The 19,370-nt window shown below is 35.8% G+C and overlaps 1 protein-coding gene across 6 annotated transcripts in view; it reads left to right on the forward strand.

The window, feature by feature from the left end:
* The window catches only part of ERBIN (erbb2 interacting protein), an 86,175-nt gene extending 67,593 nt beyond the window's left edge, over positions 1–18,582 (forward strand). For 4 of the 6 annotated variants that reach the window (XM_081318382.1, XM_081318381.1, XM_081318380.1 and 1 more), the window contains 6 exons: positions 4,965–5,108; positions 7,332–7,454; positions 8,731–8,940; positions 9,369–9,461; positions 15,645–15,719; positions 16,311–18,582. In XM_081318382.1, coding sequence (XP_081174508.1) covers positions 4,965–5,108; positions 7,332–7,454; positions 8,731–8,940; positions 9,369–9,461; positions 15,645–15,719; positions 16,311–16,415 — 750 coding nt within the window. In that variant the 3' untranslated portion in view covers positions 16,416–18,582. The remainder of the gene's footprint in view (positions 1–4,964; positions 5,109–7,331; positions 7,455–8,730; positions 8,941–9,368; positions 9,462–15,644; positions 15,720–16,310) is intronic. The other 2 variants (XM_081318384.1, XM_081318385.1) reach the window with 2 other exon arrangements.
* Positions 18,583–19,370: the final 788 nt, after the last annotated feature.

The following is a 19,370-nucleotide window of genomic DNA, read 5'->3' on the forward strand; positions in this document are numbered from 1 at the left end:
CCTGGAACAAAATTTGAAATGTCTTGAGTGTTCCATTGGCTTAAAGTTCTCAAACCTTTTCTATGTTTTATATCATAGGGTATAAGGAGAAATTAAAACAAACCCCTGTTTTTTTAACATATTTTTTTTACTTCAAAGCCACAAAAATAGGATGGTAGTTCAGGCTGAGTGCTGTTGCCTACCCTACAAGAAGATTTACAATAGGATATTTTTATACACACACACACACACACACACACACACACACACACACACACACACGGAACTGAATTAAAACAATTAATTGTAATATAATCTAGCACAAACTATTTTGAGCCCAGCAGGAAGCAAACAATTTATATTACTTCAGTAAAACTCATAAACAACAGCCAGCAAAAAAACAAATGAAGCCAAGACATTTCTTATGGCTGTAGAGATGGGAAAAGCTGCTTCTTCATATACCTGAATATATTTAACAGTTTTTGTTTTGGGAACTAGACTGTAACCAATAAGAAGCAACAGCAATAACCATGAAAAATAACGTCATAGTAGCTCATGATAAACTAAGATGAAATGAATATATTTCCTTATGGGCAAGTTCTTTGTAGTCAAAGTAATCTCTCAGCTCCAATATGGTGTCCAAGCCTGTACATTTAGAAACATTGACATCCTTGAAGCCATTTAATATAAGTTTCCTAGCGCTATCTTTGCAATCTCAAGATGCATTAAACCATTGCACTTTGTTAGAGACAGGCTTGGGTTTTTTTCATTTTAGAGCTTAATACCAACTTTTTAATCTTTGCCTCATGTTATCTTTTCTAGGTTGGCTCTTGTTCCAAAGGGTGATTAGCAAACTTCCTTCTGTAGGACTTTTTGTTCTGGAGATGCTTTGCTCATTAGGTTTTGATAATACTGGAAATATTGTTAAATAGCACTTCGGGAATATTGATCTTCAATTTAAATCTGGTTCCCGTCTTGTAGTTTGTGTGGCCTTTTCAAAATGGATGGATGCCAACCTTTCATCTATTACAGTGCTGAAATTCCTTTGGGTTTCACTTTGGCTACATTTGTTATTGTATCTTAGATTTTTATCTTGCCTTGTTGTTGTACTGTCCTGTTTGGGTGATACAAGATGTCCCCCTTTATCAACTTATACATATTTGGGGGGATGGGTCAGTGGAATCTTTGAGCCATTTGCTGTTTTGTTGTTTGGCCTGCGAGAGAGAACTTGAATTTTTTTTTAAAACAAGCATATTTTGTTGATTTGTGTGTCTTTTGTTGAACTTGTTAATATGAATTTTACAAAATTAAATCTTCAGCCATGCCTCCCTCAGTGCTATTAGATGAGGATGGCTGTAAGGTATATATGCCTTGGAAAGGAAATTCATTCAATTCATTCCTTCCTTCCTTCCTTCCTTCCTTCCTTCCTTCCTTCCTTCCTTCCTTCCTTCCTTCCTTCCATTCATTCATTCATTCATTCATTTATCCATCCAATCATTCATTGTTATTCATAGAACTCCACTAAATTTCCCCTTTAATCTTATGTTGCATATTGAAGTTTGAAAACTTTTCTAGAAATAATAAATTAAATTCTTGCTGAGTCTCTCATTCAAACTTTTTATTTCCAAAATTGCCTTCTCAGGGAAAACATGGAAATCTGCAGCCCGCCTTAGTTCTATAACATTTAAATCCATTCATCCAGATGGTAACACTTAAAACTATCCTTCATATACTGTGTGCCAAGGACTTGTTCTGGATACCAAATTTTGTGTGGTATCAGGCCTTAAAAATGAACCTGTCCATTTTGCTATAATTATTTCAGTACTTGAAAGTTCTTGATTTTTACCAATGTATCCTGAAGTTTAATCAAAGGCATGGCCATTGGACTGGCTCATATTTATCAAACAGATATACTCTTATATAAATATTTTCCTCAGTTGGATCTCCTGCTGAAATTATTGTGGTTTCTGCAAAAAAAACCAAAACCCCTTGTTTATGGATATCTCATTTCTGAAAATCTGCAGAGCAAAACTATTATATCTATGGGTGAAGACTCTGTGTCTGCCTAGGTTGGATTATGCTTTTTTTGCACTAACTATTTAGTCATATGATAGCTATAACTTTAACAATTCTACTCTCAAGATTCCTTATCTGGATGGTGTATTTCTTATTGCATTTCTTCACTGAGGTCCAAAGTATTGTGAGACAACAACAACAACAACAACAACAACAACAACAACAACAACAATAATAATAATAATAATAATAATAATAATAATAATAATAATAATAATAATAATAGTTGGAAGGGACCTTGCAGGTCATCTAGTCCAACCCCCTGCTCAGGCAGGAACCCCTATACCATTTCAGGCAAATGGCTGTTCAGTCTTTTCTTAAAAATTTCCAGTGTTGGAGCATTCACCACTTCTGGATTCAGGTCATTCCACTGATTAATATTTTACTGCTCCTTGACTTGTTTTTCTCTTCCTACTCACCAATTTCCCAGTACCTGATTTTGTTTTCTTTTAATTCGTATATTTGTCACTTTTTATTTGTTTCTTTATGTTGAAATAAACCATTGTTTAGTTTCTTTTTCTTTCATAACACATTTTAATGTCAGTTAAACTACCAGTTCCTCCAGGTTGCTCGACTTTGCTTTTTCCTGTATATGTTTGTGTTCGTTGAACAAGTTTAAATTTATGGTGACTAAAGACTGTCCATCTTTAAAGCTATTTTCTTGATGTTTTTTGCTCAATATATTGGTAGCTATTTGTGCCACAAACTGATCACATTCTTGTATTTTTGCCAAAGATAAGGACCTGATGTGATCTCATTTATCAAAACCATTTCAGATTCCATAAAATCCTTACATATTCCCAACTTTCATCCAATCTGTGGAACAGTTTCTACCCTCAATCGATAGTTGCTGTGTTAGCAAAATCTTCCCTTGTTATAAAAGCTCAGCTCAGCTCATTCCCTGATGGCCTAACTGTCCTACATTTCTAGGAAAGGATGTCCACTGTGTCTTGAAATGATATTGTCTGTTCAGTAACCCAGGGGTCCCCAACCTGTGCGCTGCAAGGTGCAGAAATGGGACGCTGCACCGCAGGGTGCAAAAATGGGATCCTGTGCCGTGGGGAGCAAAAATGACACCACCACCACGCTGTGGGACACAAAAACGGGACACTGCTATGCCTTGGGCTGTGAAAATGGGATGCTACCGGCCCTTGGGGCATGAAAACTGGATGCCACCATGCTCCAGGATGCAAAAATGGGGTGCCGCCACACCGCGGAGTGCAAAAATGGGACACTACTGTGTTGCAGGACACAAAAACAGGCTGCTGTCGTGCACCTCGGGTGTGAAGATGGTGCTGTGGAATGCGAAAAATGCCACTGTGCCTCAGGTGCAAAAAATAGGACACCGCTGTGCTGCAGGGTGTGAAAACGGGCACTGCCACCCTGTGGGGCGCAAAAATGCTGCCCCTCCCTTTCCCTCAGCTCCGCCAACTGAGAAAGGTTGGTGACCTCTGCAATAACCTGAGGAATCTACTACCTCAGTTGGCTGTATGTGCTTCAAAAATTACTGCACAATCTCTCAGGTTTTTTTGTCGGAGCATTTTGGGAAGAAATGTAAAATGATCAAGATTTTAAGCCATATTCATTTTTTATTAATTTCTTTGAAGGACAGTTATTTTTTATAAGACACCTGATTTATTTCTCAGGATCACTAATTTGCAAAGACTTTGCCTTTTTGCAATTATTTTTGTCTTATTTAGAAAAGTAATAATAAACATTGGAAAATAAAGGAAATATTGGGAATGCCATCTCTGTTTTTTTTAAGTAAAAAATTAATATTATGGAGACATTTCAAATATGACAACTGAGGATTTATTTTCCTTGGCCATCTTTATCTTTATTTCTTTTAAAGTTTTATATGCGTGACTCTCTTAAGCAACACTGGACAGCTTATCACAACAATAAAACCAACAAGTAAAACAGTTAATGCAAAAGAAAAAAGAGTAAAACAATAAAACAAAACCCCTGAGCTTGAATCATCCCTTTGGGATGCCCCATAGCAGGGTCAGCTGCCCTCCTCCCATATGTTCTACCCGTACAATCCTATCCCACCACCTACTAAAAAGCTAGATCTTTTGAAAGGCTGGGGGAGGGTGTTTCAAAGTTTAGAGCAGCCATGGAAAAGGTACATGTCACGGTTCCCACATAGATAAAACCGATAAAAGAACTTCAAGGCAAGAATTCTTCCTTAAAAGAACATTTTATTAGGAAACAAAGTATTGGTACTTACGTAGTTGAACCCAAAACTGAGATTCCCTCCCCCCAGATTCAAAGTAAAAAGTTGCAATTCCCACCCCACAAACATCATAAATCACATCCCCCAATTAATACAAGCCATGGGCTTTTCTCACCTGCCCCTCAGCCCGCCAAAACCTTATCAGACCATGTCCTTGAGTTCCCACACTTCTACATTGTTATGGCTAGCTAAACCCTCTAGCATTTACTCCATCCCCCATTCTACATCTGAACTCTAAAAGAATAGAAAAGACACCTTAAAAGCAAAAGAGAAAATGGCTGCTGATTCTCAGTTGTCACAGCGACGATGTCCATTGTCACGGCATTGACAGTACATTTCCAAGGTCTTACTAGATGGCAAGATTTCAGGGAGAGGATCTGGAGCATGCCCACCCTATCTGATCTTGTGGGATGGGCAGATAGGGAGAGGCGGTCCTAGCAAATGGTGTATATCGTGCTTTCTGTGGTGGTTATGTCAGACAGCATGTTCATTTATATTGTGAAAAATCACATGGCATGTAACCGAGATTTTGTATTCACAGCGGGACTGTTCTTTGTTTGCATGGTTATAACACGATATGCAATCTGTGTGTCTGCACTGACTTTATGTATAACTTGTCTTGTGATTTATGCATGCTGCACTAATCTCTATTATCTGTCCCCTCTTTATTCAGAGCATGCTGTCACGGTCCTTTAATTCCAATTATGCTCCAGTTAGCAACTTTTACTATGGCAGCTCTAGGGATCTGCATGGCAGCCAGGGCAATGTTGCTTTGAGTGTTGCAGACGGAAGAAATTCTGGTGTTCCCATTCTTCGTGTGAGTACATTCCTAATGCTTGTTGGAAAAAAAATTGGAAATGTCTTGCAATTGCATTTTTGCAATTTGTGAAATTTTTATCATGTTTGATTTTATTCATTAATGATTTTACAAAGGCAATGATTTAAGAATAATGCGAGAATCCACCTGTCCCCTTAATAGGACTGCATTTCCTGCTCTGAGCTAAACAGCAGATCATCTTCTGATTTTAAAAATATTCATTGAAATGTTTTATTCTGTGGGATAGCTTATGTATGGAACGAGTTTATTTGTTGCATTAGCAGATGACTTAAAAGATTTTCATGAAATATAAGTATACAGGGAGTCCTCAGGTTATGACAGTAAATGAGCCCAGAATTTCCATCATGAAGTGATGCAATCATAAAGCACAATGTCACAGGACCACATAGCTTAGTCATGATAGTTCCAGTTGCCATTGTTAACCAAATTCTACCCAGTTGTAAGGATTTACCCTGACTCAAGCCATTCCCAGCTTTGTCCCACTTCCACTTCAACTACCCGCACCTGCCTAGCTCTCCCCATCTCTGCCCTTTGCCTACTCTGCGTACCAGTGGTCTTGCTACCCTCCAGCTGATCTTCTCGTATTCTTCCTCCCACTGCTGGCAAGGTTCACCCGCCTAGCCCTTCGTAAGGCAGCTGCCTTCTTCCTAAGGCCAATGTGTCCTTGTCCAAATTGCAAGTTTGTGAGCCTTCCAGATTGGACAAGAGCATGGACAGCCTCAGGAAGAAGGCCTGGCCTGGCTAAGAGCTGCCTTGCAAAGGGCCAGGCACGCCTTGCGAAGGTTAGCCAGAGGCACCAGACACAGTGGAACACAAAGTGGCCAGGCTGGCAGAAGCGATGTGCGGGGCAGCTAAAGAGCAGAGATGAGAGAAGATATGGGTGGGGGAGTTAAAGTTACCTATAGTCATAAGTACACCCAAATTTTGATCACATGACAACAAGAGCACTACGATAACTGTAACTTATAGGACCAGGCATAACTACCATTTGTTCAGCCCCACTATAATTTTAAACATAAATAGATAGCTTCTTGCTTTGAATTTCTTTACTGATTCAACTTTATTCCACGTTGATAAAGCATTCTGAATTGTAAGGGGGGGGGGGTTTGGAAAATTTCAAAACATAAATCTTTTTTATGCAGATAAATATATTTCTTTACACATTCATGTTTAAAAGTAATAATAGCGCTTAATTTATAAATTTATTTATTCACAGATTAAAGTATATATAATAAAATTTTTGCTGTTTTTCATTTTTCTTGATAAATGGATGTTATTCTTATGTACACTACACCTTTACAAGATTCACTTAAATCTGGTCTTGGTGGTTGAGGACATTGTGGACCAGAGCTGCAGATCGTATAACAAAGTTCTGTTACATTAATAGAAATTCTTGTGTAATAGTGGATGTACTCTAGTATGATTAAAGTTGAACCTACTTTCCTGTCATGTGTTTGTCTAATTGATCTAATCAGATTTGTTCATCTTATTGATCAGATATGAATGTGACTTGTCTTTTATGCTTCCTTCCTTCCATAAGTAGTCTATTTTCAAATCTGGATTGCTTCTCCACGCACAGCACTTTAAAAATATGGCTTTTTGAGTAAAAAAAATCCAGTTCTCACTCTAGTTCTCCATCACACTGACTAAGCAGACTTTTGATTTTTATTGGCATATTTTCTCTTTCTCCCATTTTTGGCACTAGTATAATTTTTAGACATACAATGGTCCTATGTATATGTCCATGTCCACTTGCATAATGTCCACTTCTATAGTTTTCTTTCATTTTTCATCTTTTTGCTGTCTAATTCAGGGGTAAAACTAAGTATGAACTTCTGTAATTTAATAAAATCATATTTTTCCTGTGTATAGCTTGGTCTTTAATTTGGTTTCCTATATTGTTTCCCTGGGGAAAATAAATGATAGATCCACAGTTCAAGGTCTTTCCTTTTACTTTAAACTGAAGCATCAAGTTGTTCAGCAGTCATTCAATAGCATGTCCAATTGTCCAAAGTCATGCTATATTTCAGTTCCTAGGAGAAAATAAATAGCAAAGCTACTATTAAAGAGGTATGTTTACAAACTAAATGACATAATTTGTAAGGCAAAATAAAGGAACAAACTTGTGAACAGCATGAAAGAGGGTTAACTCGCTTTTGTATATAGCAGAAATGTTTACATGCTTTTATTTGTAATTTTCAGCATCCCCAAACATCCAATCCAGTAGAGGAGGATGTATTCATTTCTGGACAGCAGAATTATTCAACTGCCACACTTGGTCTGAAAGAGGCTGTTCCAGATACCATTAAAAAACTTCCTGTGCAGGTAATAAACTGTAAGATTCATTAATCATATGTGACTGTAATGTAGTAATAGTACTTAGTATTGTTTAAACGTTAATTTTACATATATGACCTTTAGGGTCATGTGCTTTATCCTGGTCTCTTCCTCTGCTGTTGCTGCCAGTAGCAGATTGAAAGATTGTTCCTCTCTTTTCAGTTAAGCATTGTTCTTTTCAGTAAAATATAAAATTGTTACCTTTGTAGCAATGAAATAGATACTCAATGCCTGTTTGGACTAACAAATAATAATAGTAGTAATAGTTGCCTATCACAGGACCTTGGGAAAGACTCAATAGGTGAATAAAAATCCAGTCTAAACATCTGGCTGTGCGATGAACCATAATAATAACCATCAAACAAAAACATCTGCCTATCCCAGGTCCTTGCAAGGGATTTGATAGATGGATAAGAATGCCAAGTGTAGTCAAAATATCTGGCTGACTGTGAACCATAATAATATGTCCCTGGGCATTAGCACTTAGTCTCTATTTGTACTGGTATGTCCACGGTATGCATTAGCTCCCTGACTCCCCTTACTTAATCATTAAAGTAATTCAAAGTAATTTAGAAGTTGATAGAAGGAACCCCTGTGTATCTAGATAATGTTGTACTGCAATTTCTAGCATTTATCCTTTAACCATGATAGCTGAGGCTGCTCAGATTGCTCAACTTCCACATATATTCTGTCTCAATGAAAGGCATGAACATATTTACAAATTCTTGAGCTTGTTGACTTTGTACCAAGATTGTGACTATATCCCTGATTTAGAGAAACTTGGTTTTATTCTTGTCAAATCCCTTCACCATCTGCTTGCTTTGTATTGTTTGTATTAATTTAGTGTAGTTTTTGTCAACATTGCTTATTCAACCAGACCTTCTATTAAAAAGCGCCCTAGGAGTTAATAACTAAGTGATTGTCACTTAATTTTCTCTGGAAATGAAACATTTGAGAGGATATGGGACTATGAAATACATTAGCAAGTTCTCAAATATTTTATAAGTCATATTACAGTTTTGACTATCAGTAAGAACAATTCCAAGTGAAAGTGAATAGATTTACCATTTAGAAATCAGAAAGAAAGTATATTTCATTTTAATCTATTGTGTGTTAAAAGTACAATGTTTGTTTTTGTGCATGTGTGTGTGTGTGTGTGCATGTGTGTGTGTGTATACATGTCTGTGTATAAACAGAACCGCTGAGCAAATCAAAATATATTCTTGCTGGTGTAAATATTCACTTAGATACTTCATTTATTCAGATTCCTTTGATGAATGGGCAGATGGGTCATCCTCCAAGACCTCAGCCAAACTATAGTCAAATCCATCATGCTGGACCTCAAACTTCAGTGGCAAGACACCCTTCCAGAGAGCAACTGATTGATTATCTGATGCTTAAAGTTGCCCATCAACCTCCCTATAGTCAGCCTCAAGGTCCAACCAGACAATGCCATGAGGCATCAAAACAAGAGGTAAGGGAGACATTTCTATTTTATGGATCAGTTAATAGATTATGTATTTCATTCCTGTAATTAATCACTAAAAATTATATTTAACTGCGATTTTGTTTTGCTGTTTTCTTCCACTGTGGCCTCTTTCAGGCTTACAAAAATGATAATGGCTTTATTATCACAATACTATTTTACTTTCATAGACATTACTTAGGAATGCTATAAAAATTTTTAGATACATTTTATTTATTTTAAAGAGCTAACTTTTGACTTAAAAGTTCCCTTCAGTGTAGTTTACAAAAGCAATATAAACAATGCCTGTAAAATAAATAAAACATCAACTGTAAAAATAATATCTCTAACATGTTCAAGATAATTGGATTATCTTCATTTTCACAGGATTGAATATGTAAGTAGCCTGCTTTTAAATATTATGTTTTATATTTTAGATTCGAGTAAGAATCGAAAAAGATCCAGAACTTGGATTTAGTATATCAGGAGGAATTGGGGGTAGAGGAAACCCCTTTAGACCAGATGATGATGTGAGTATTAATTAAAAATACTTTCTTTAAATGAATATTTATCCTTTATCCATTGAGGCACTGTTTACCATTTGAAAAAATTGAAACTACAAATATTACAAATATACTGATGAATTTGTACTTCAGTGTTAAATATTTTATTTGCCAATGCTTTTCATGCATTATTTGTACAATGTTTATAAATGTTTTTTTAAAAATTCTAAAATTGCATACAATTAAACATCATTTTGTACCATATTCCATAATCATGAGTACTTTCTATCAATCTGTTTCTTTCCTGCTTTCATTTCTTAACTGGTGAATTGTAACTCTTCACATATACACCAAATCTTGAGTCTGTAGGCATGTCCTGATTGGTTGGCTTGTTTCTGTAGTTTGTTTGCTATTCAGTTTCTGAAAATTTGTGAGTTAACAGGTAACATTTAGTTGTTTTTGGTTTAAAGTGGAAATTATTTTTTCCTCAAGATACCATTCAATATTTTTACATTTGTATAATGAATATAAAAGATAATATATTTAAAATGTGAATTTTAATTTCCTACATCAATTTCAATATCACTAATTTGTGTGCAAATTTATTTTTCAACCTTTTATAATATGAACTTTTCAGAAAGTTTTCAAATTGTCAGGATTAAAATACTAAAATGAAGATGTTTGTTCATTTACATAATCTTTTGATAAAAATGAAAATAAGAAAAAAACAAAAATAGTTTGTAATAGATAAAATTCCAACTACACAGTAACTATAAATTATGTCAGATGTCATAAAAATTAATTCACCGTAATGTTCAAAGAAAGTTTATATGAGTTTCATCTGTTATTATAATCAGAAAATTCTGTTTCAAGAAGATTGTCAAGGTTCCGATCGACAAATAAAGCAGAACTCTGAGGCTTGCAAATTCCTCAAAGAACATGTTTATTGCTACAGAATATCGATGCTTCAAAAGTAAAACCAAGTCTGAAGAGATGCATAAGAATTTCCCAATACAAAGTTAACGAATCCCACCCCCAAAACTATGCAAGCAACTACGTTTTCCCACTCAGCTTGTTGGCGGGCTTTTCATGAAACACCCAGCCTGCAATCTCGTGAGCAGCCGATGACCTTGGGTCCCATGAGAGAAAGTCCAAGAGAAAAAGTCTGTTTTGTCTAGCGCAACCCCTGACAAACCCCCTCCCTCCGTGCTACGTGGCAACTAGGAATAAGAAGGAAAAAGATTATTAATAATAATAATAATAATAATAATAATAATAATAATAATAATAATAATAATAATAATAATAATAATAATAGTTGGAAGGGACCTTGGAGGTCATCTAGTCCAACCCCCTGCTCAGGCAGGAAACCTTATACCATTTCAGGCAAATGGCTGTCCAGTCTCTTCTTAAAAACCTCCAGTGTTGGAGCATTCACCACCTCTGGAGGCAGGTTGTTCCACTGGTTAATTGTTCTGTCAGGAAGTTTCTCCTTAGTTCTAGGTTGCTTCTCTCCTTGACTAGTTTCCATCCGTTGCTTCTTGTCCTGCTTTCAGGTGCTTTGGAGAATAGCTTGACTCCCTCTTCTTTGTGGCAGCCCCTGAGATATTGGAACACTGCTATCATGTCACTCCTCACCCTTCTCTTCATTAAACTACACATACCCAATTCCAGCAACCGTTCCCTATATTTTTTACCCTCCAGCCCCCTGATCATCTTTGTTGCTCTTCTCTGTACCCTTTCTAGAGTCTTGATATCTTTTTTACATCGTGGTGACCAAAACTGGATGCAGTATTCCAGGTGTGGCCCTACCAAAGCATTGTAAAGTGGTATTAGTACTTGACTTGATCTTGATTCTATCTCTCTGTTAATGCAGCCTAGCACTGTGTTGGCTTTTTTGGCAGCTGTAGCACACTGCTGGCTCATATTGAAGTGATTGTCTACTAAGACTCCGAGATCCCTCTCACAGTTAGTACTATTGAGCAAGGTACCACCTATACTATACCTCTGCATTTGATTTTTCCTGCCTAAATGTAGAACCTTACTTTTTTCACCATTGAATTTCATTTTGTTAGATAGTGCCCAGTGTTCGAGTCTGTCCAGATCCTTCTGTAACTTAAGCCTATCTTCTGGAGTATTGGCTATTCCTGCCAGCTTGTTGTCGTCTGCAAATTTGATGAGTTCCCCATCTATCCCCTCATCCAAATCATTAATGAAGATATTGAAGAGCACTGGGCCCAGAACAGAGCCCTGGGGCACCCCACTACACACTTCCTTCCATGTAGATGCGGTTCCATTGAGGACCACACGCTGAGTACGGCCTGTCAGCCAGCTACGAATCCATCTGGTGGTAATGCTGTCTAACCCACATTTTTCTATCTTATCAAGTAGTAGGTTGTGATCTACTTTATCAAATGCCTTACTGAAGTCCAAGTAAATTATATCTACAGCATTCCTCTGGTCCACTAGTTTTGTCACTTGGTCAAAGAATGTAATAAGATTTGTCTGGCATGATCTGTTTTTGACAAACCCATGTTGACTTTTAGTGATGACTTTGTTTGCATCAAGGTGTTCTCTGATTTGTTGTTTGATTATCTTTTCCAGAATCTTCCCAGGTATTGAGGTCAGGCTGATAGGTCTGTAGTTTCCTGGATCTATTTTTTCCCTTTTTTGAAGATGGGAACTACATCAGCTCTCTTCCAGTCCTCTGGTAGTTCCCCAGTGCTCCAGGATCTTTGAAAAATATAGTTCAGTGGTTCTGAGATCACGTCTGCCAGTTCCTTGAGAACCTTGGGGTGTAATCCATCTGGTCCTGGTGATTTGAACTCGTCTAGGCTGGACAGGTGCTCACTTACCATTTTCTTGCCTATCTTAACTTGCGTTTCTATTCTGTTTTTTATGGCACTGGTTTGGGTAGGTTGGACTGTTTTCCCTTTGTGTAAAGACAGATGCAAAAAACGAATTAAATAGTTCTGCTTTCTCCCTATTGCTTGTCACCTTCTTGCCACTTTCCCCCACTAATGGACCAATCATTTCCTTAACTTTTTTCTTGTTTCTTATATGTTGAAAGAAGCTTTGTTAGTTTTGACTTTGGTCGCAAGCCTTAGTTCATTTTGAGCCTTAGCTTCCCTCACTTCATCTTTGCAGGCACGGGCTGTTTGCTGATATTCTGCCTTAGTTATGTGACCCTGTTTCCACTTCTTATACTTGTCCTTTTTATCTTTCAGTTTATCAGAGAGTTCTTTATGCAGCCATGCTGGTTTCTTTTGAAAGCTGTTATTTTACTTCTTTGTTGGTATTGTGCTAGACTGGACCTTTATTGTCTCACTTTTCAAAATTTCCCAAGCTTCTTGAGTTGTTTTCCCCTTTAGGATTCTCATCCATGGAATTCTTCCCATGGTCTCTCTAAGTTTATTGAAATTAGCTCTTTTAAAGTCCAAGACTCTAGTTTGGCTGTGTTCTATTGCTTGTGCCTCCAGAATGTTGAATTCCAATATTGCATGATCACTTCCCCCCAAGGTTCCTGTGGCTTCGACACCTTCTATCATTTCATCTCTGTTTGTGAGAATTAAATCCAATATGGCTAATCCCCTAGTTCCCTTCTCTACTTTTTGGCAGAGAAAGTTGTCTGCTAGGTTTGTCAGGAATCTGTTTGATCTTCCACTTGGTGCAGTTTGTCTCCCAGTTGATATCAGGGTAATTAAAGTCCCCCATTACTATTGTGATGTGCTTCTTACATACCTTAGTTAGCTGACTAGCAAAAAGTTCATCTATTTCCTCTGCTTGGTTGGGCGGCCTATAGTATACACCTATGGCAATGTCATTTTTCCCCCCTTTTATATTGACCCAAATGCTTTCAAGTTTACAGTTTTCGTCATTGTTGTGCTCTATTTCTGTAGAGATAAAGTTATTTCTTATATATAGAGCAACTCCTCGTCTTTTGTTTAGTCTGTTTCTTTTAAATAGTTTAAATCCCTCTAGCTGTGTGTTCCATTTGTAGGTTTCGTCCCACCATGTTTCCGTAATGGCAACAATATCATATCTGCCCTCATTTACCTGAATTTCTAGTTCACCCTGCTTACTGTTCATACTCTGTGCATTAGTGTATAGACATTTGAGTCCTTTATGACTGACCCTGTGTTTACTTGCTGCATAACTTGTGTGGTGCCTGGCTTCCCCTATTTTCTTAGATTGCCGGGGACAGTGATGTTCTGTATCAATTAACTCACTATCCCCATTATTTAGTTTAAATGTTCCTCCAAAAAAGCTGTGATTTTATTGCCAAGTAACTCAGTCCCTTTCTTGGATGGATGCAGACCATCTCTTTTATACATTTTTTCATTGGACCAGCTACAGACATCATGACTAATATAACCAAAGCCTTCTCCTTTACACCACTCCTTTAGCCACATATTAAATTCTGCTATACGCTGGCCTTTTCCATTTTGCTCCTTATACACTGGTAAAACCTCTGAAAAAGTAAGCCTACAGCTGGAAATCATTCTGCACAGAGTACATCTTTTTGGGACAGATCGTTAGTGCCAAGATGTACAATAGCCTCCACATCGCAGTCCTTGCTGGCATTCTTGATTATTTTAGAAATACGCTTCTTGTCCCTACTGGCAGTAGCACCTGGAAGACACCTGACCTCTTTCAAAACCTCTGTGTCCTTTTCTAAATTTATATCCCTTATAATTGAATCACCAACCAGAAGGTGGCTTCTCTTTTTGGATGCCTTTCTGTTCTTGCATGACTGGTGTGTAATACCAGATTCACACTTCTCCCTGTCGAAAACAAGTTTTTCATCTTGGACCACGATCCCCTGCTTATTTGAGTTATTATCACAGATACCTTTACCTGTCTCCTTAATGTCCTTATTAAGGTCAGAAAGGGCACTGTATCTGTTGTGCAGGGACAAGCTTTGGGTTTATGGTTCACAGATCTCACCCTGTCAGATCCCACGGTTGTCCACACTGCCCTTCTCCTGCAGGATCTTTGTGGTAGAGGGGCCTGATAGCATGGAGGCTCAATAGGGTAGAAGGGCTGAACTGGACACCTAATTTCTGCAACAATGGCTGCAACAATGCTCATTCTAAAGTTGAGGAAGATATTTATTTTAAAATAAGCCTTCTTACACTGTATTGTAAATCATGCTATTAAAACTAAGGGGCCTTTGTAGGTGGAAGACTACCCATATCTCTCAACTGTTTGAAGATACAACTGTGCTGAACAAAATAATGGTAGCGCTGATCTGTCAGAGTTGTGGCTATCCCAGCACCCCCACAATCATTGCCAATCATGACTCTCATTTCCAACCTTTCCCCCCAAAACAATGGGGAACCGAGCAGGGAAGATTGCAAGTCACTGGTGTTAAGTCTCCCCCACCCTCTCCCCTATTTAGGAAGTAAACATAATTTATGGCTCTCTAAATAAACAAATTTCACTGTAGAATCTATTATATTATTGAGAAGACTTAACAGCCTAGTGGAACCTGTAGATGCCAGCTAACAAAAATCAGTGCCAGAGTGATTCCTGTAGGTTGATAAACCACTCTTTTCAGAATCCATGAGATCAATTACCAATGTAATTAATGATCATCCCTCTGACCAATAAGGCTTTTCATTGGGCTTTAGCAAATCTATGCACTACAGTTACCCCCTGCAGTTGATAAATAGCCTATTCCCTCCTCTCCTCACAGTTTTGCAGTGAAAGAATTGTATTACTTAAAACTGAGGGGAGGCTTGGGAATGCTTGGAAGTTTTATGATAGCTTCCTGGTCAGGAGCTTTGCCAAAGCATAAATAAAAGTTTCATGCAGTAGAAGATTTGGAATATTAACCATTCCCACTGAAGATATTCTACTTGTGCTGTACTGACTGATATGATCTAATATTGTAATATTAAGTTTCACTTCAATTCTTTATTTTCACTACTACCTAGATTACAGATATTTTATATCAATATTACAAATGTAATAGTTACAGATTGGGCTGCAGAGTCCCATATATCCACTCACTGCCCTTTTTATACTAATACCTTCCTTACACATATGTTAGTGGTCAGTAGCTTTAATAACATGCATGAATTTTAGATTTGAAGCACTTTTTGTTCAAAATAATACAACCAGTTTAATTCTGTTGTTACTATTAATCCAGTACGAATATATGTTTATTATAAGATGAATACTACTTCTGTTTTTGTTTTCTTGAAGGGTATTTTTGTAACTAGAGTACAGCCTGAAGGACCTGCATCAAAATTGTTACAGCCAGGAGATAAAATTATTCAGGTAATGTAATTTAAAGTAGTCATCAGTTATTTTTCAACAGTGTTAAGCTTGCAAGATTCTGTCAGTTTTCTGAGTTTTATTGTTTTTCATCCGTTCTGTAGATAATTCAGTAAAAAGTCTATTAAGATAACTATTTCTTTTCTCTGTCACATATTGTAAACCACCCCGAAAAAATAAATAATTCTATGTAAAGCTATGATTCTAAATAAAAAGGGGAAAAATTATTATTGCAAAATAGTACAGTAATTTGGTAAAAGTTTCCAGATAAAATGTTTGAATTAGCAATTTTAACATTTCAGGATTTGGTAGCTTTATTATCTTAATGGTAATGACAGTAATGATTTTGTTAATTCAGTTCCTAGAGGTAAGGAGATAGTGGCGATGATTGTATGTTGAACATATGGACTTGTTTGCTATTTTGCATTGCTCCTCCATTGACACGTTATTGAAACAACAACAAAGTTTTCTGAAAATTATAAATTAGAATTCATTTGAATGATGTTCAAAAAGAAAAAAAGGTTCAAAAACAAAGTTTAAAAACCTATTGAAAATATTTACTTTTAATTTATTAATGTTTTTGATTCTTTCCAGGCTAATGGATATAGCTTCATCAGCATTGATCATGGGCAAGCAGTATCTTTGTTAAAGACTTTTCAGAACACAGTGGAACTTACTATTGTTCGAGAGCTTTCTTAAATTCTGTGGAAAAAGAGGAAATTCTGTGTAATTTTTGAAGGACTTGTGGAAAACTTAATATTTTGACTATTTTTGTATGCAAAACTTTTAAAACTGTACAGTAATAAAATAATAAATTTGTGGTTATGGGGAAAAACCACTGTAAAGAATATAAACGAAGCAGTTAAGGAAATGCATATGGTAATTAGAGCTAAATTGTTTTATGACAGTGTAGCAATCAAGGATCACTCCTCCAAGAACAAATCTGTGGTGTATTTTGTACAGATGGTAGGCTTATTTTGTGGATAATTCATATACATTAAAGAACTTTGTGTACAAGGAGCCTTCATTGTAGCCAGTGGACAGATGGCAGGGCTTTCTGTCCTATAGCAGTTTTGTTGCCTTTAATTTTTCATTAATTTTTTGGAATCTTTGTTGAAACCACTTTGGTAGATATTGGTAAGAAATTTTAAAAGTTGGCTTTGCAATGTGCATATTGTATAGATGATTTGGTAGACTGAAAGTGGAGTGATTGGATTAAATTAAAAAGCCAAGTAAAAGTATGAAATTAAAAGAAGGGGAGAGGAACTTAATGGGAGAATCTTTATGTACCAATTGAAAAAATGCAATAAAACATGAAGGGTTGTTTTTTTTAAGGCAGAGACAATAAATGTACTTCTGGAAGTTCTACAGGATTGATTTATATCAAATCCATTGCCTGTCATATTCTTACATGTAATTTAGTTTTGAGTGTTTTTAATCACACTTTTTTTAAAAAAAAATAATTATGCTATGGAGTTGTATTGAAAAGATACTCATTACAAAAATCCCTGGTTTTATATAAAAGGATGATTTTCTTCTGCCTTGTCTGAAATGCTCCATATTCAAATTATTTATACTTTTTTGGAAAAAAAACTGAAATGGCCAGTTTTTGCTGTGTTGCCTGTAATGTACGATGATGCATAGACAAATTGAATTTTAACATGTGCATGTTCTGAATAGAAAATCTGTGCTCTTTTTAAGGAGGCTTATGATACTAAGCCATATGAAGATTGGGCTGCCCCAGAATAAATGATTCAGAAAGAACTCTTGGTTTTCGTTGGCCTTCAGTTGCCTTGTGAGACTAAAAGGAAATAATACATATGGAGCTATAACCAAAGCCAGGTTATGTGACATTGTTGCACAGCAACAGAAGGTTGTTCCCTATTGTAAAGGGACAGTATTTTGGGCCCACGAGCTTGTATGATCTTCTTCAAAGGGCTGTTCCTAGAGGTGACATTAAATGTGAACTAGACACTTCAGAGTCCATTAAAGGATTTCTAACTATATTAATGTAAGAGTGATTTATTTACAAGCTGTCTTTTGTACATTAGTTGCATAAAACATTGGATTATACATTATTTTGTTTATGACATGCTTATTTTCTTCATTTTCATGTTATAACAGAGATGATATTGCCTAATTCACAAGATAATAAGTTAATACATTGGTATTACGCACCACAGTAAAGTGCCATAGAAGAAAGTAACTGTTTTTAAAAGTGAATGATTAACCCATCATTGGAAAAATATTCATTTAATTGAAATTTTAATAGAAATTAATAGTTTTAAAAAGAAATCTAGCAAAGTACCAATCTGTTAAAGATTTTGTAAAAACATACTTGAATGGAAAATCCAGTTAGCTGACAGTAGTTTTTGAATACCTAAACTTAAATAATATTGCACTTCACTTACCAGCTGAATATTGTAATGCATATAATTCTTAATTTTAATTGAAATCCTTTAACAACTCTTTGTACATTAACTTTAGTTGATTTTATTAATATTTACATAGGCATTGTTTTTTATATTAGCAGAAATGTGTTGTATTTTGGTAAAATTCACATTTTCGGTATGCTGTTAATCTTTAAAAAAACAGCTCTATGGTGACAAGCTTCAGTGTTGCTATTTTATTTACAATTTATTCAGTGACCCATAATTCATTGCTTTTAACTATTCAATTCAGTCTTTTAATAGAATATAAAGAAAGAAAAAATCATGATTATGTGAAATATAAGTTTCAAAGCTGAATATGGATTCAACTTATCTTTGCGTACAAGACATATAAGAATGAAATTTTTCCAAATATATTGCATTTTGTATGAAATGAGAAATATTCCTTAAATTAGAAATTCATTTTAATAATTGTTGTTAAAAACATTGCCAAAAATTTTCATTGTTTAAAGTAACAGCGCATTGGTGCTTATTGTCTGTTTGCAAGGAAATAAAATTCTGTTTAAAGTTCTTTTGTGGGGAAAAAAACATTGTCAGAATATATGTTTGGAGAGGGATTGTTGGGAAAGTAGCTTACCCAAATAGGAAAACATTTCTTGAAGCCCTGAATGTTTTTCATTTTATCAAAATATATATCTGGAAATTTGATGGAAGAGGTACAAAATGGATCATGTTATCAATTCAGGGTTTTTTTTGTAACAGTTCTTTAAGGAATCAGTTCAAGCGAATTTTTTGGAAAAATTCCCACATATTTATTGTGTAAATATTTTTTTTTACTATTTTTGACGAGTTTAAAAAATGTGTACATACTTGAACACATCTGTGAACACAATCATAGCAATAAGGGACACACAGAACCAAGCCTTTATCATTAATTTGCTGTATACTACTTTTTAAAATAACTATTCCCTTGTCGGCCGCTCTGTAATGTTTTTATTGATCAGCATTTATTCAGCATTCCAGTTTTTTTGTATATAATTAAATTGTTTCTGGATAACACATGAAAAGAATAGATAATAAACTAATGCTCTTTAAAATTATGTGTACTTTATTGGTTTCAATATATGTCAGTTTTGATTTTTATAAATTGTTGAAACTTCTCTCGGAATTTTTTTAAACTTTTAAAACGTTTATTTGAATTAAGTAGAATGTATGAACAAAAAATTTCATATTGATTGCTATTCCTAAAGGTAGACAGATTTAC

The sequence above is a fragment of the Vipera berus genome (assembly GCF_964194415.1).
Source record: "Vipera berus genome assembly, chromosome: 2".
Lineage (NCBI taxonomy): Eukaryota > Metazoa > Chordata > Lepidosauria > Squamata > Viperidae > Vipera > Vipera berus.